At 33.5% G+C, this 17,821-nt stretch overlaps 1 protein-coding gene and 2 pseudogenes across 1 annotated transcript; 1 reads left to right on the forward strand and 2 right to left on the reverse strand.

Moving 5' to 3' along the window:
• Positions 1-292: 292 nt before the first annotated feature.
• On the reverse strand, positions 293-3,529 carry LOC100812526 (uncharacterized; annotated as a pseudogene).
• Positions 3,530-8,791: 5,262 nt separating this feature from the next.
• On the forward strand, positions 8,792-13,368 carry LOC100784550 (histone-lysine N-methyltransferase SUVR4-like; annotated as a pseudogene).
• A 928-nt stretch (positions 13,369-14,296) lies between these two features.
• On the reverse strand, positions 14,297-16,158 carry LOC100813066 (caleosin domain-containing protein). The gene is made up of 6 exons (NM_001361196.1): positions 15,756-16,158; positions 15,395-15,544; positions 15,131-15,216; positions 14,939-15,033; positions 14,741-14,866; positions 14,297-14,637 (listed from the first exon to the last, which is right to left on the reverse strand). The coding sequence occupies exons 1-6, from the start codon at positions 16,090-16,092 to the stop codon at positions 14,484-14,486; spliced, it is 948 nt and encodes a 315-aa protein (NP_001348125.1). The 5' UTR covers positions 16,093-16,158; the 3' UTR covers positions 14,297-14,483.
• Between the last annotated feature and the right edge of the window lie 1,663 nt (positions 16,159-17,821).

Consider the following 17,821-nt stretch of genomic DNA (forward strand, 5'->3'; position numbering starts at 1 on the left):
AATTATGGAAGAGGTTCATAAAATAAAATATGCAAAAATGTTATTTTAAATAAATTTTAATCAATAAAAATATTTAAAAAATGTGCTAAAAAATACACTCCTAATATTTCTCTAATTAAAATAAAGACAATAGTTGGTTGCATTCTCGTATTAAAATTAAAGCCTCACCTAACTTAGGGTCCGTTAATAGTTTGGACTAATAAACACTTGTGAAGTTGTGATCCTCAAAAAAATCCTATAAATAGTATTTGGAATGTTTGGTCAGATATTGTTTTAGATTTCATTCTCTGTCTGCAACACAAAATAATTGATTCCGTTTAACAAGGCAGATAGCAGAGTAACAGAGAAGAATAGATGAAGCAAAGAGGAGGGACTAGTAACACTTTTCATCTCCTACCCAGTTGGCCTTTCCCTTTGGACCAATTGGCCCCTCCTCACCATAAAGCTCCGTAGGAAACAATTCAAACAAATTCACCAAAGAAAATCTAACAAACACAGGAAGCAGGTCTATCAACTTATCTATTTCAGAACGTGAGTCATACACAACTGTAGGACCCCACTCTCTCATGTACTGCAACCAACATGGTTCAGCAATTGCTCCCTCACCAAGATACTCGGCCGCAACAACCTTGTATCTGGTGCTGGAATCCACTGTCAGTTTACTTTTAGCTGCTTCATTCTTTGCTCCTATTCCAAGTGTGGATGATCCCTGAAGGTAGCTCCCAGGATGAGGGAAACTTGCATGGCCATGCCTTGATGAATAAACAACTGGTTTGTTTCCTTCTATAAACTCCAAACCGAATGCATCTACCCATTCCATAGTTCTCCTGTGAAGTTGCTCACGCGAAGCGTGAAGTGCTCCCAGTCACCCACATGTTCACCTATTTTGTTCATCTCAACGTTCACCAACCCCACTTGAAGTATTCCAGGTCCATTGAAGGGACAAAAAACCCACATAGCAATGTCAGTAAATGTTCCTCCCAGAGCTGGTTTTACATGAACATAAAGCTCTGCACTCTCTATGTCTCCCTTCTTTACATTATTTCTAGCATCATCATTAGTAGGCAAATCTATCCAATAAGCACCATCATTTGTTCCTCCACTTGGTAAGTTTGATCCCTGGTAATCTATTGCTTTACCCTTCTCACTGTCTCTTGAATACACAAGTGCTCCGTTTTTGAAAAACCATTGCACTGATGATGGCAAGTATATCTCATCAGGGTGGAAGTATACAGTGGGGCCATATTCATTGATGAGTGCATGAACTTGGTTTATGTTTGGCATGGCATGTAAGGTGGAGTCAAGATTCTTCAAGCAAGCAATATCTGCTATTTTTTCAGAGTTAGAATAGGTGCTGCAGAAGAATGTCCCAACTGATACACCTCTACCCCACATCCCTCTTTTACAAGGCCTTGTGTTCCAAACCTTGAATGAAATTCTTGAAAATTTTGAGCTCATGGATAGTAATAGATCACAAGTCTCGCATGTTTCCGTCAAATCGGCTCGTACACATCTGACTTCTTCAACTTCAGGTTCGTCTGGTTTGTTGGTAACTACTATGCCCATTGCTTTGTATCCTAATGGAGGATTTGGTAACCAAAAATAACCACATCCATCATGTGGTGAATCAGCACTCCATATCAAAGAGTAGTTAATTGGTTTTTTAAGAGCTGGAGATTCAAGTTCAGGTTCAGAACAAGTTTCACGAGCCACAAGAACATGCCCTCTCAATGGCTGGTCATTGGACTGGCAGTAGTGACCTAGGCAGAAAAAACCATCTGGAATCTCTAAAGGTTTGTAAAATACAAAGCCCTGTGATTTACCATGCGAACTTGGGCAGCTCCAAACTCTCTCAAACTTGCTTACTTTTAAAACTTCTAGTCTTCCAAGGCTTATTCTTCCACTAGCAAAACCATCACCTAACACCATATCATTCACAAGTTTAGATGAAGAATATAATTACGCCACAAACATTTGATGGCACTGCAATAGAAAGTCGAATACTAGTACATAATTAAAGAAATATTGAGAACTAGAATAGGCAAGTCATGTTGTACTTTGTTTTCCGTAACAAAAACCAGTTTTTTCAGCCATTTGTTGAGGCAAAGCAGTATGTAGAGCATTGATTAATGCTATGGCCACAATTTTACATCCAAGAAAAAGAAAATGGAGGAGTGGTTCTCTGCTTCTCTGAGTTGATTTGTGAGACAACATGCGAAATCAAGGACAACGACACAACATTTTTCTTTTTAAATTAGTTGGTAACTTGATAACCCCATTAAAACAACAAACCCAATTATTCCATCAGTTGTACCAGTCCAATCAGTCCCGGTGTATCACCCTCAGCTCCATAAGTTAATATCACGTTAAAGACACTCTGTGCGCTGCCTTCAGGTTAAAGGAAAGAACTGAAGATAAGCCAACTAATCATGTTTAACCCAAAAGTTAAGAAATCCAGTACCATCTATTATTTTATTTGCAAAGAAATAAATGTATCTTAAAATACTAGGCAAGATGACAAAATAAAAGAATGACATGTATTATGAATCTCTGTTCTAATTAATTTAATTCTATATGCTAATATGCAGTAAAATCTTCTCGTAAGTACCTCCAGACTATTATTACAACAAGAAGGATTATCCATGATTTTCAATCAAAAGATATAAAAGTAAGTTGGTTTTGTTATCTGTTTGGATTAATAACTTAGTTATTGGCAATTTTGGGTCATTTTTATAAACAAAATACTATTATGAGTCTCTTTCAAAACAAATTACTAGTATGGGTCTCTTTTAATTATTGAATGGTCAAAATTAATAGTTTGAGGGATAGATTTAAGGAAATCATGACATGTGACATGTTCTTTGAGACATGTTATGTTCTCTTTGAATCTGGTGGTTAAATATGTAATTTTAATCGGTGAATGGTAAATGGTAAAAAAAAACTCATATCAGTAAATTGTTTTCAAAAGATCAATATTGATATTTTGTTTATATAAATGACTCAAAATTGTCTATCACTCGATCGTCTTGCTTGCATAGATGAAGAGAGAGAGTCTGATAGCTGAATGCATAAGGAGAAAAAAGAACATGGTCTAATTCTATATGTACCACACCATCATCCTCTAAAAAGGAAAGACTCTGAAGCATAAACCAATGGAATAGCTGTTATAATCCAACAGATAAAGATAACGTATTTAGATATAAACGAATTCTAAGAAAAAGCACGCACCTTGTGGCCATTGTGGAAGAGGTGCTGGTAGAGAGAAGGGCTCTGGCTGAGAAGGGTAGGATTCAGGAACACTGTTCCACCAAAAACACTCACACCCAAACATCTCTAACACTGTCAGCACTCAGCAGAGAAAGAGGTAGAGAGATGGTTTATTCCTCAGAGTCCCTCCCCCTCTCCAAATCTCTCAATCAAGCGGTGGAGGAGAGAGAGAGAGAGAGAGAGAGAGAGAGAGAATGATTTTCCTTTCCTTTGGCTTCAAATGATGTTTTAATTTGTTGTTCAAAGGAAAACAACTTAAACAAGGCAAAGACGTGTACTACTCTCTTCCCTTTATAACTGCGTTGACTACAGAGATCCAAGAGAAGAGTATTGGAGACCGGAGAGAAGAAAAACATGCTCCATTTAATTTGCTTTCAGTCTTTTGTCTTGACGTAACCTTTATGCGCACGTTTCAAACCTCAACTACCCTTCTTCATTATATTTAATGTAAAATCAAATTAGTGTTATGCATTATACAAAAATGTATATATGTAGATGAAGTTAGTTCAATAAAAAAAATAATGTATGTTTTGATTCTTTTTTGTTAGAATATATTTAAGGGACGTTTGCCTCCGAAAAAAAAAAGTGATATTTTTCCTCCTAATACATGCAATTGTTTTTTTTCGGTGTATAAACAAACAACCAAAGTTTTTTCTTATTAGCTATATGAGATTGGTTTCATGAATAAAAAATATTATAATGTTCTGTTATAAATTATACTTATAAATAAACTATTGACTTTTCTTTAATGATTTCAATAATTTTTTAAATCATGATATAATCATATAAGATTATGTTAATGTTACATTCACACGAGATATAACAATTTATTTAATAAAAAAATCATATTTGTTTTTATTTGTGTAAAATTCTCTTAGATTAACAATTACCTAATATGAGTGAAATTGGTATGATTTAGTAGGTTGTGATCTAGGGAAAATAAAATTACAACCCCTACTTCTATCATTTTGACTGCTTTCCAGATGATTTAATCTCAACATTGGCTAAGTATTTTTCATGTATGATCAAATCACTTAAGGTGAATGTCTACCATAATTCCTATTATAAGTCCTACCCGAAAAAGAAAACTAGTATACTTTTAAATTAAAAAAAAGTCCTAAAATTAATTTAACGAATAAAATGATATTTTCTTTTGGAAAGAATGTTATTTTAGCATTAATATACAAATATTTCATTATGTTTAGTATTAATTGATAATTGCATGATAAAAAAATATGAACAGATATTTTTATTTTTTAAGAAAAAAATTTGGAATTCATTGCTTAAGATTGAATTAGTATAGTAAATAAAAAAAAGACATAAACACAGTTATTTAAGGAGTAAATAGGAAGATCATTTCTTTAAAAAAAATTCACTTAATTTTATTTTAAAATTATTTATGTGTATAAATTATGTCTCGAATTTATAAATTCCATCTCAATTTTTCACATCTCGCTTTATTGATTTAAAAAAATAAATTGAATGCGAGTTTCATAAATCAAAATATATGAATTTAGAAAATGAATATTAAATTTAAGCATAAGATTACCAATTTACTAGGTTTTTCTTAATCCAACGATTTACTTGTTGAGTCCTGTGAAAAATTCCGAGTTTCCGACCAACTTAATTGGACCAGAATGAAGTGGATAATGGATCAGACAAGAGAAAAGAAATGAAGTGAATCAATCAAAAACAAAACTGAAAAGTCTATTTGTGGGTTACTGATTGTGGATGTCACTGTCAATTTGGATGCATGTCCCTGTCCCACCATTAGCCTTCTGTTTGTTTTGTTAGGAAAACAGATAATCGTAAATAAGACGTTAATTGGTTTCGGCATTAAGATATGCTTGGTTAGCTATTAAGAAAAAGTGAAGTCGCACCAAAAAAAAAATGATTTTGATAGTACTAACAGTTTTTAGTTTTTATGAAAAGTAAAATTAAGAAAAATAGAAACGTCTAAAATTAAGTTATAAGTTCTTCACATTCCTTGGGTAAATGCTTCCTTCATTGAAATGTTGTCCATTATTTTTCCTTGATTGCATTCATTGACTTCACTTGATTGATTTCATTCTCGTTTTCTCTTTATACTATGATTCGCTTCATATTCAAGCCTTATTTGCACGCAGTACTATAACAATATATAGCTTCTCTGACAATATTGTATGGTAGTATCACTTACCAAACCAAAACACTGGCTAAGACAACATATAAAAACTGCAAAAGAAAGATTTCGTTGAGTTCTGAAAAATCACATAAAAAAAAAAGCAACAATTTCAGACATATAAAAATTGTCAAACCAATACGTATACTATAACACAACATTATGTAGAAGAAGAAAAATTGCAAAGAGCAGAGATGTGTTTTTGCAACTTACAGAGGATGAAGATAAAGAGGAGAGATGAAGATAAGGAGTCATGTGCAACCAACGTATCATCACAAGAGTCATAATTAAGCAATCGTGGCTTCAACGTAATTGCAAACTCGCTCGTTAATTTGGCACCAAATATCTACTGGAAAATAATTGGAAGAGGAGAGCATTATTAATTACAATTTCAAGGATGACGTTATTCTAAATAAACCCTTAGATAATTGGAAAGATTGAGATTATCTCAAATGTGGGGAGTACAAGAAAAAGTGGACTCGTCATAAAGCATCCCAATCCCAGCATGTGGTAGATTCCATTCTAGCCTATTTTCTCATTAAAATTATCTCAAACCAATAATTATTTTTTTAAAGAAAAATAAATTAGACGTGTGAAAATACCTTGTACAATTAATACTTCCCATCCCATGAAATCATATATTAATAAAAAAAAATGATATTATAGGTTAGATTTAAACATAAGTAAATTTAACTAATTTTATTTTTATTATTTTTAACTCATTTTTTATTTAATTTTAATTCTATTTTTAATAACTTTTTTTTATTTATGATGTCAAGTTTCAATGAAAATATTTTTAAAATAGTGTAATATTTTACTTAAGATTAATAAAATTAAATAATGTCAATTAACTTTTTAATTAGTATAAATTTAATTATTTTTTCATATATATGAGGTTAGAGGGAATAACACATTCTAAGAAAACAAAGAGAATGCATATGAATTGAATGACACAAGAAAATGAAACATTTACATAAAGAATTATCAAAAGTGTGATAAATCTATCCATCTACTAACTTTCATTTGTGACCGTTAATGAAAGAGCATCCGTGACACATTCAAAAACAAATTTATTAAAACTCTACACATTTAAAAATGAAAATGGTTATTTACTCAAAATACAATTTAATCTTTATTTTCTCTCATGTTTTAATCGAACACAACATTATAATAAGTACATAAAAATATAGGAAAACATGTATAAGTTAGAACAAATATAATAGTAAACATAATATTGATTAATAAGCATAATTTGTTTGTTACTCCGAAACTTCTAATGTAACAATACCTTACCCAAAATATGAGACTTAAATAAAAATCCACAATTATTAACAAAATGAAATCTAACTTAATTTTATCACTACCTAATGTTGTATTTCATAGCAACAAACTGATTATGTTTATTAACAAATAGTATGCATATTATTATGTTTGTTCTAATTTATGTATGCTTTCCTATTTTTAAAGTGTTTATTGTAATGTTATGCTTAAAATGATTAAAAAAGAAGGAAATGTGAAGATTAAATTATATTTTTAATAAATAGTCATTTTCGTCTTTGTATGTGTAGTGAGTTGACAAATTTATTCCTAAATGTATTACGCAAACTCTTTCATTAAATGTAACAGATAAAAGTTGACGGATGAATAAATTTATTGTACTTTTTTCACTTTTAGAGACTAAAGTTTGAATTTTTATCTTTAATTTATCAATGCTTTACACATTCAAGAATAAAAATAATTATTTGTCATTTTTTTCAATCATTTATTGTAATTTTTTATGTAAATGTTTCATTTTCTTGTGTCATTCAACTCATATGTATTCTCTTTATTTTCTTAGAGTGTATTATTTCGTCAGAGCTCATGTATAAAAAAAATTAAATTTACACTAATAAAAAAAGTTAGTTGACATCACTTAATATTATTAATCTCAAGTAAAAAATAAAATTATTTTAAAAATATTTTTCATTAAAACTTGATATCATAAATAAAAAGAATTCTTGAAAATAAAATTAAAATTAAATGATGTGATCAAATAAGATAAAATTAACTTGTTTGACTTATATTCATCACACTAGATATTAAAATTTAAATACTCAAAAATAAATTTAGCAGCGTCCTACACGAAAATAATTGTTAAAGAAAAATCATGTAGGTAAACAAAATCCATTATGACTCAATGCATTGAATCAAATATACAATGTCTAAAGTCAAATGTGAGAAAAGAAGACGAAAGAAATACAGAGGAGAAAAAAGAATAAAAAAAATAGATGAGATATGAGGTTGTTCTATCTCAGCATTCCGTGACAAGGTTTATATCACAGCCTGCATGCACTAAGAATTAATATTCACAGCTGCATATCCCATTCCTCAAATATAGGAATCATCGTAAGTGAGTTCAGACGACGCGGTAGTTACACGGCCCTTGCCACCTCCCTGTCCTTTCCGGCGGTTCCCCCCGCCGCAAGTAATTGAAATCTCAATCCCAAACACCGACCCGAAACATGAACACGGCCCGCCGCCACGCCCACGCCGTCTCGACGTCTGACCCACGCGCTTCGACGTTTTCCTCATCACCTTCTTCCTCTCATCGTCGTAGTCCTCATACGCCGGCGTAAGCTCGTTCCTCCACCTCTCAATCTTCGTCTTCATCCCCTCCGTGCCGCTATTCTCCGACCACCCATCCATCCCCGAGATCTCCGAAGTGCACGGCGCAGGCGGCGGCATGGGTAACAACCCCTTCGCGATCGCCGCCGCCACCACCGACGGCTAGGGCCCCACATCTGAAATAAGCGAGCCTTCGTTGAAAACGCCACCTTTCCGCACACCCTCGTCCGAATCCTGCCCATCGTAACCGTAATGCTTTGCATTCCCATGGTAGGCGTAATCATTAACGGTGGAGTCGTTTTTCTCGCTCTGACAACGTTGTAGCGTCAAAAGACTAGAATCCAAGGGCAAGTGGTGATGCTGAGTATTGTCGTCGTCGTCGTCCTCGGTTTTCGCGTTTTTGTTTTTAATGATGTTGTCCCAATAGCCCACAGCGGAGGAGCTGAGTTCGGAATAAAGCGGCATGCTCCGCATGGTGCTGTCGAGGAGGTTGATGCCGATGTTGAGAATCCCTTGCGGGCGGCCGGAGGGACGGCGAATTTGGAGGGCTACGAAGCGGAGCTTGGGTTTGCGGTTGGGAGGGAGGAGGTTGGTAACCAGGACGGCGACGGTGCCGATGAGGACCTGGCGGAGCCAGGCGTGGGAGTAGATCTCGACCATGATGACGGAGTTGTCGGAATTGAGGAAGTTGTCGTCGACGCGGAAGACAAACTTCTCGTTCCAGGTGGGGTTGGTGTGGCCAATTTGCGCTCTGGGTGGAGCCACGCCACCGCGTAGGCCCGAACGGATTTCGACACCTGGGCCAGCTCTTGGGCCGAGATCACGTTGATTTCTAGGAGCTGGTACGGAGGTGCAACCGCCGACATGGTTTGAATGGGGTGGTGCTACGGTGGTGGATCAATGATCACAACCACTCACTCACCCGTCGTGCCAATTCAAAAGTCAAAAGTCTCTCAACTCATTTTGTTTGGGTTATAGTTATTTTCATTATATTGGAAGCGTCAACCTTCTATTTTTGGGTCATTAGGTTATGTGCGCAGGGAACGGAAAACAAAATTCACAAACAAACAAACCCTAACCAATTGGGTGAGTATCGTTTTTAGTTATAGTGATCCACAATTAATCTATAGAATTTATTTTAAAGTAATTGAAGATTTTTGTTGTAGTTAATTTTTTGTTGATTTTCTCAAGGCTTATCTGATGCGTCAGATCAAAATCTTTGTGTCAAACCTCTGTCAACTCAGGATCAGGATATGAAAAGTAAAGATGTTAAATCAGCATGCAAGCATAATACCACAGCTTATAATGAAAATATTACGATGGCTAGTTCTTCACGTCTGGGAGAAGTAAAAATATCTTTGAATTCTGACTCTGCGTTGGGACAACCAAACTTTAGTATTCCTAATTTGGATATTGTTATGAAGTTCATGGATAAGAAGTACATTCGCTCTTGCAACACTTTTGAGCCTCAATTTTCTATGGCAAAGCTATTGGATGACCTTTGCAGGTCTTATCTCAAGTTGGGATATCGAAAGGGATCAAATTCCAAGCATGCCAATTCACAGCAATATGTTAATCAAGGTGAAAGGAATCATTTTCGTTTTATCCGTGACATAACAAAAGGTTCAGAAAAGGTGAAAATATCATTAATAGATGAAACTGGTAGTGAAGACTTGCCAAAGTTTAATTACATACCATGTAATATAATATATCAAAGTACTATTGTAAATATTTCTTTGGCTCGGATTTCGGATGATCAGGGTTGCTGTTCTGATTGTTCAGGCAACTGTCTTTCCTCACCATTGCCTTGTCCATGTGCTCAGGAAACTGGTGGAGAGTTTGCTTACACTCCACAAGGTTTGTTGAAAGAAGAATTTTTAATAGCTTGTGTGTCTATGAAGAATGAACCTCAAGATCATCATTATGTGTACTGTCAAGAATGCCCTTTGGAGAAGTCCAAGAATGAGTACATGCCCGAACGATGCAAGGGGCATATGGTTAGGAAATTTATAAAGGAATGTTGGAGGAAATGTGGGAATCGGATAGTGCAACGGGGTATAACATGCAAATTGCAGGTAAGCAATTCTCCGAATACTCTTACAACTTAGAGCATGTTTGGAGTTTTGTTTGGGGTGCTCTAAATTCAGTTTGGATAGTAAACTCAGTTTCATGACGTGTTTGGTTATCAAAAGTATGTTTGATCAGCGCTACGAATGTTAGTTATTGATGAATACATCGTCATCTTCCCGCCTTCTTCAGGTGTTCTCAACTGGTGAAGGAAAAGGCTGGGCCTATACCAAAAGGAACTTTTGTATGTGAATATGTAGGAGAAATATTAACCAATACGGAGTTATACGACAGGATTATGCAGGATATTGGCAACGAGAGACATACATATCCTGTAACTCTTGATGCGGACTGGGGCTCAAAACAAGGGTTAAAGGATGAGGAGGCACTATGTTTAGATGCAACAAACAATGGAAATGTTGAAAGGCTCATCAATCATAGGTAACCAAATACCAAGAATAATACCTTTTTGAAATTCATCAATAGCATTTTCCATTTAAAATTAGAATTACAATGTATCAATTTTTTATCCAATCATAAACTATCGTGTGTGATAGTTTTGTTAACTTTTATAATAACTATTTTTAAAAGTTATACCTTAGATAATTCCTAATTGGTTGAAGGCTTAAATATGTTTTTGGTAGTGCCTTTTCATTTTTCTAATTTTAGTTCATCTAAGTAGGCATTTTACCAATTTTGGTTCCTCTAAAATATTTTGTTAATTTTTAGTCGTTGTAAATGTGTGTTTTCCAATTTTGATCCTTGTAAGATTCTAAATTATAGTCCCCATCAGTTCACCCTTACGAAGATCAAAACTAGAAAAAATGAAAATTTATAATAATTAAAAATGAATAAAATATCTAACATGGATCAAAATTGAAAAGACATAAATGTAGTGGAATTAAAATTTAAAAAATGAACTTACAGGAATAAAAAATTGAAAAACGCCGACTTATAGTGACAAAAAATATATTTAAACTTTGGTTGAAAATGTAAAAATAATTTCAGATGAAAATATAAAAATCCTTATAATGAGCTAACTCCAAAAACTCGTCTTCAGTTTGAATTGTAGGCTGTAACTTACCTGCATGAAGCCGGAATCGTTAGTAATCGCCGGTCAGTCATACGGCGGTGAATTCGTTCCCAGGTCTTGTACATACCACCGGTCACACTATGGGAGCTGGCTATGCCCGAAGTCGTTACCTTAACGCAAGGAGAGGGGTGCCAAAGGTAGGGCTAGTGACTGGAGTGAAGTCGTAACAAGGTAGTTGTACTGGAAGGTACGTCTGGATCACCTCCTTTTCAGGGAGAGCTAATGCTTGTTGGGTAGTTTAGTTTAACACTTTTCACACCCAAAAAGAAAAGTTATGTCTGCCTAAAATGATAATATGAAAAGTAATCTTTTAAAATTATTATTTGCATGACCTAGCAGATAAAATTTTAGCATCTTTAATGGCCAAACATGTTCAGTTTTATGTTTTCACTGTGTACTGTTCGCCAACCATTATTGATCTGTGTTTGTCATTGCAGATGCTATGATGCAAATCTCATAGACATTCCTGTTGAAATAGAGAGTCGTGCTCATCATTTTATCATGTGATGATTAGTTTCTTTTATATTTGCATAGTTCTCTTTTACGATATTGATTTGCTTAGTTTTGTGCAACACCATAAAAATTAAATGCTTAATTGTACTTTTGATCTCAAATATATAATTGTGTGATTTTGGTATCTCAGTTTCTAATTACATGAATTAACTCCTCCCGTTATTGCAACTGTGCAATTTTAGTCACATTTTTAATCCCTATGATATCACATTTGTGAGACCAAACATGACGTCATCATGTGTCAAGCAACATGTTAGCTGCCACCATCATCTAGTCCATGCCAGCAAAATATATTTTATAGAATGAAAGAGGGGTCAAAATCTAACAATTGCAATACCTGGAGAACCAACATTGTTATTAAGCAAAAATTAAATTACGGGCATATACTTAGATTTTGTGTTTTGTTCCTTTTGTGCAGCTTGCGTTCTTCACCAACAGGAGAGTGAGTGCAAATGAGGAGTTGACATGGGTAAGTCAATTGGACCGATTTAAGACTTACTTCTTATTGTGCGTTTGCAATAGTTTATGAATTTAGTTTAATGCACTAATGTTGTAAAGAGTTTTTGCATTATCATTTAGTTATAAATTGTCCTGCAACGTAAAAGGTTTTAGAGAGCTTTTGGCAAAAAAAATTCCTGCAACATTGGTGACAAGTAAAGCATTCTTTTGTTTTGGCACAGGCATGGTTTTCTAGTGTTAGGTCTATAATACTTATATGACATTATCTGCAGGATTATGGTATTGTTTTTGCTGATCACGACCATCCTATTAAAGCATTTCAGTGTTGTTGTGGAAGCGTACGTCTTTTGTTGTGATAAGAAACAAAAAGGTTAGTTCAATGAAACAAGTGGTGTTTTCCTTATATATTGTTTGTAGGTGAATTCTGCTTTTAGTTTGGCTGGCTTTTCCATTCTCATCAAGCTTTATCTGTATATTGTTTGTTACTTTCTAATAAATAATGTTCAGGAGGCTTTTGGTCTTTGACTGTATTGTTTAAAAGAATATGAGAAGACTGATGAAGTTTCTACTTTCATTTATGGTGATTCAACTTGTAGGAAAAGGAAAAATAGAAAATCAGGTTGATGTAACAAGAGGAAAGTCTGAACTCAAACAATTGAAGTGAAGCACTCGAAGGTGGGAAACAAATCAATTTCTTGAGGAATTCCTTGTTCTATTTCCATTATGTATCCAAACTGTAATTTCAACACCATTTGGTTCATATATTGAAGCATCATGTTAGTACAAATTATTAATTTTAATTAGATGATAGTCTTGACATTTTCTCTCCAATGATGTCTTTTGTGAAGCACTCTTTGATCTATTTGGTGCCTTCGCTTAAGATGCCGTTGCCTACCTACTATTCATCATTAGGGGAAGGAACTACAATGCTGAAAATGAAAACTAAGAAACTCAGGAGTCTAGATGTACAGGTGGGAGTAATTTGGACTTTTATTCGTTAATTTTGTCTGCAAATGTTTTGGGCATTTGTTGTTAATTGATTTGTAACATCCTGCCCAAAGTAGGCATATAGAACTCAATTTGAATTTGTCAGAAATTTTATTGTAGTCTATTAGGATTGGATAACATCCTTTTAGTCAAGGATCAGATGATTATGAGGCATCATCCTATGTATAAATTATCTTAATTGCCTTCTTAGTCTATATTTAATAAAACCAACCGAAAAGTTAGTTAAAATTGAAAAATTAGTTGGTGAGTGAAAGTTGATTTTTTTAATTTATAGAATTGTAAATATCTTGATAAAAGAGAAAAAAATTATGTACTGATAATATAAATTAATTTTATAATATATTCATTTAATTACAAATAATTATGTATGATAACTTTTTTAACTTTTATCCTATTAATTTTAAAATTATACAAATAGTAATTTGTAACTAAATGACTGTAAAAATTGTTTTATACTACTGTATAATAATTAAACTCTTTGATAAAATTGTCTGTTAAAAATAAATATAAAATGAAAAAAATAGATATAAATGACAACCACCGTTGAAGATTCGTGGCTATATAAAGTCTCTCTTTCATAGATTTGTTTTCTCTCTCTTCTGAGTTTTTAATTTCCTTAAGATTAGATTCGGATGAACTTTGGTTTGAACTTTTTGTAATTGATTTACGTGGATTAAGTTATTGAATATATAGCGCCTTTCCATGATTGACTCCCATTGAGAAATTGATTCATAATCTAAATCTTGCATTTGAGAAATTTGGGTTTAGATCGTTCCAATTCAATAATCATATAATTCTTAAGCACAGGAATAGAGTGTATGCATTAGACTTAATGCATGTTACTAATTTTGTTCGCCCAAGCAATATTAAGGATCATATTTGGAGAAAAGGGCTTACCGTCCAAGGAATTAAGGTTAAAAATAATATAAGAGAAACTAAATATTAATCATATCATATGAACATATTTTGAAGGGAAAGAAATTACCTCTAGGAAGAATAAAGGAGATTCTGATACCTAAACACTTTAATTAATTAAATTTTCTAAATTTGTTTAATTGTGTTCTTCATTCTTTCAATTCAATCAAATCATAAAAATTCCAGAAGTCAATTATTTTTTAATTTTTAGATTAAAAAGTAATTATTTCTTTAATAAAAGAGAAAGTATATACCATAATAATAATTAGGCTTCTATAAAACAACACACATACAATACAACTGCAAGACAATTTTACTAAATAACAGTTCTGTTTTGCAAATTTTGTTGAACTTAAAATACAGCAGAGCACCAAGTAGGGAACAAAACAATAACTGTCAAGCCATCTTTCCAGCAGCACCTTTGCTGTTTTTAGCACAATAATCAAATAAGCTCCCATCAAAGCAACGCCTCACAGCTTCTTTTGATAGATACCCTTGTTCATCTCTTGCCAGGACATACAAAACTCCCCACTCAAACTTACTGGCAGCCCTGTAGTTTGTTAAAAAAAAAAAAAAATTCACCCATTTTCAGTTCAAGATTCTCAACATGTATGTGTGTGTATGCAAAAAGTTGAAAGAGAAAGATAGAGGACCAGCCAAAGAAGTCATATGCAACCCTGTTTCCTTCAGTCATGTGCCACAGCTCCTTCAATGTCAATTTATCAGGCACCTCACGTGCATACTTGCTGAACATGAATTCCAAATTTGCTGGCATGAACCTGCAATACTTGATGTTAGCATTCACCAAAAACAGGCATCAACATGTCGTTCTATTTATTAATTTTACTTACCTTCCCTCTGTGTCATAGGTACCAGTGTCACTTCCATGCTTTGCCCTATGTATGTTTTTTATGTAAATTGGGAAAAAAGGTGAAGGTAGCCATGTCTGTGTGAGAAACCAGAACATGTAACAAGTAAGTGGAAGTCGTAATGTAAGGTAAATCAAATACACTAAAGTCAGTTTCATGTGAAGAGTGACTCACAGGAAGAGTAGGATAACTGAGAGTTACATGAATACCAATCGAAAATATGAAGGAAAGAATCACATTGAAACCGAGTGCACGGAATCCTACAAAATCATGAAAACAACAACAAAAAAAAAGGGTGTCTCCTTCGTATTTAAACTAATACTTCAAAATTGTTGATCAAATTAACAATAGACACGTATTTAAAAGAAAATTGGGTGAAGTGTATTAAAATCATGAGGATAAGCATAGAAACAATAAACAAGATTGAGAGTAGAGTACCCATATATGTGTCCAATGGGTAGACGACACCATCATTGTTAAGGTCGAAGAAGGATACATGCTGCTGAAGAACGGACATGTCGTTGTGTTTGTGGCCCCACGTGCCATTCACATTCTCTGTGTCAGGGGCACTCAAAGCTCTAGGCAAATCTGAATTAAAAAAAGAAAAATAAAAATAAAACTCCAATTCCCACCACAAGTGCAAAAGGCAATCTTGATCAAACCCCATTAAAATTTCCTGCTTTGAGACCCTTAATTAGATGACATCTTAGCTAGTGTGTCCAGAATATCATATACTTTGATTTCATCAAACCAAAAAAAGCAAAAGGATTAAGAAGAGAATGGATAAAACAATGATTACATGGTTTGGGGAGTTTGCTGTCCAAGTCCTCAGGGACCTTTCTCTCAGCAGTGATTGGTGCCTTGTTGGCCACCGTAGCCATAGCTTCATGGGATGCTTCCACTGTTGCCATTACAATATGTCCTACTAGCGAACTTGGATGAAGAGAATCCCTTGTTCTTTTCTCTTCTTTGTAGAAGTTTGGAAGTGGTGGATGCTGAATAAAACTAACAGGGAAGAAGAAGAACTTAAAGAAGTGTCGCGAAGAGAGGAGAAGAAGGGATGGTACACGCAACAGTAACAGATTCAGATTCTTCCTCGTGACTCGCGTTGCTGGTGTGTATTCTATCCGACACATGGCATTGGAGCACACAATCTTTAACAATTTTGGATGCCACACATTGCAATTTTTTTTTCTTGTCTTCGTCCCAATTTTGTTCGTTGTTCAATGGTTATTATGCTACGCAAGAAAGGAAACTCCGCATTCTAACTTAGCTAACAAATAGCGTGTTTGAATTAAGTCACGATTTTTAGTGTGTGTTTGATTGGGTTTGTGAAATTGATTATTAGTTTAAAATTAATTTTAGATATATTTTTATATGTTTGGATTTATGTTGGAAAAAAAATTAAGAATTAATTTTAAGTTTAGAATTAATTTTGAATATAATTTTTATATGTGCGGAATCATGTTAGAAAAAAATTATGAATTAATTGAGTTTATAATTGATTTTGGATATATTTTTATATGCTTAGATTTATGTTAAAGAAAAATTCAAAATTGATTCTAAATCTAAAATTCATTATGAATTAAAACAAGTTTAATAATTTCTGCGTTGAATTTAAAATTATATACTAAATTTTATTCATAAACTATCAAACATACGTCAAATCAGATTACTTCAAAATCAAATTTTCTCAACCTCCGTCCAAATACACGAATAGTTTTACGTGCATTATGCAGCTAAGTCAGTGAGACGCAAAATCAAGCTGTATCTTAGTTAGAGATAAGTGTAACAAATAGGGAGGCGTGCAAACAGATTGATGAGATTAGTTTCTTCATCACGTACTTAACAATTCTACTCCACTCCAATAACATTATCTCTCTGGGTCACCTAATTTTTTATAATTTATTTATTCTGCTTGTTTCTTTTGAATGTTTATGGACGAAAGTACATGTTAGAGTTTGGACTATTTTTTATTGGTGCACGTGGGGCGAGCCCATTTTGCTTGTCTTGTTGGTCAGTTTGGTTTTAATTAGTGAAGATGTTTGTTTAAGATAGTTTTAATGAGTTGTATATTTTATTTTTCTAAAAAAAGTTAATCTCTCTTATGTTTCTTCTCCAACAAATCCCACCGCCTCTTTGGTGGGTCTGATAACATGCAATAAAACTAAAGAGGATGTGTCGCCATCGGCTTTGGTGACGGTGATCCATTGCCAAACTTCACGACAATTGGGAAAGTTAAAGAGATAACTATAATAATAATAATAATAGTATATTTTTTTAATTGTAATCCAGTGTGGCAGTCCTACAATAGTCCCATACTATACTATAAAACATTTCATATCTAACGGGACCACCTTAGTTTCTCACAGTGGAAGACTTGAGAAGATTTTCCATATTAGCCACGTTCTCTCTCTCTCTCTCTCTCTCTCTCTCTCTCTCTCTCTCTCTCTCTCTATATATATATATATATATATATATATATATATACCATTCTTACTAATTTACCCCTCCTTTATGTGTTTATTTTTTAAAAATATCCATTATATAAATGTACCCCTACAACAATATGAAGAAACCAAGTTACCATACTTGTTTTATTCTTACATGTTTTATTCTTACAGGGGTGCATTTATACTGAGGATGTTTCTGGAAAAAAGATACTGAAGGGAGGTAAGTTAGTGAAAAACAAGAGTATATATATCAACTGCCTTGTTTTATTTCCAAATAAATGGGCCTTTAGATCCGTTCTAGATGTATATGTATTTGTTTTAAGTGCAGGTTTGTTTCAGTTAAATAATAAATAATAAAATAACAAATAAAAAATATGTTCCAAAGAAAGAAATGATATAAAATTTATGGCTT

Source organism: Glycine max, chromosome 19, assembly GCF_000004515.6.
Source record: "Glycine max cultivar Williams 82 chromosome 19, Glycine_max_v4.0, whole genome shotgun sequence".
Lineage (NCBI taxonomy): Eukaryota > Viridiplantae > Streptophyta > Magnoliopsida > Fabales > Fabaceae > Glycine > Glycine max.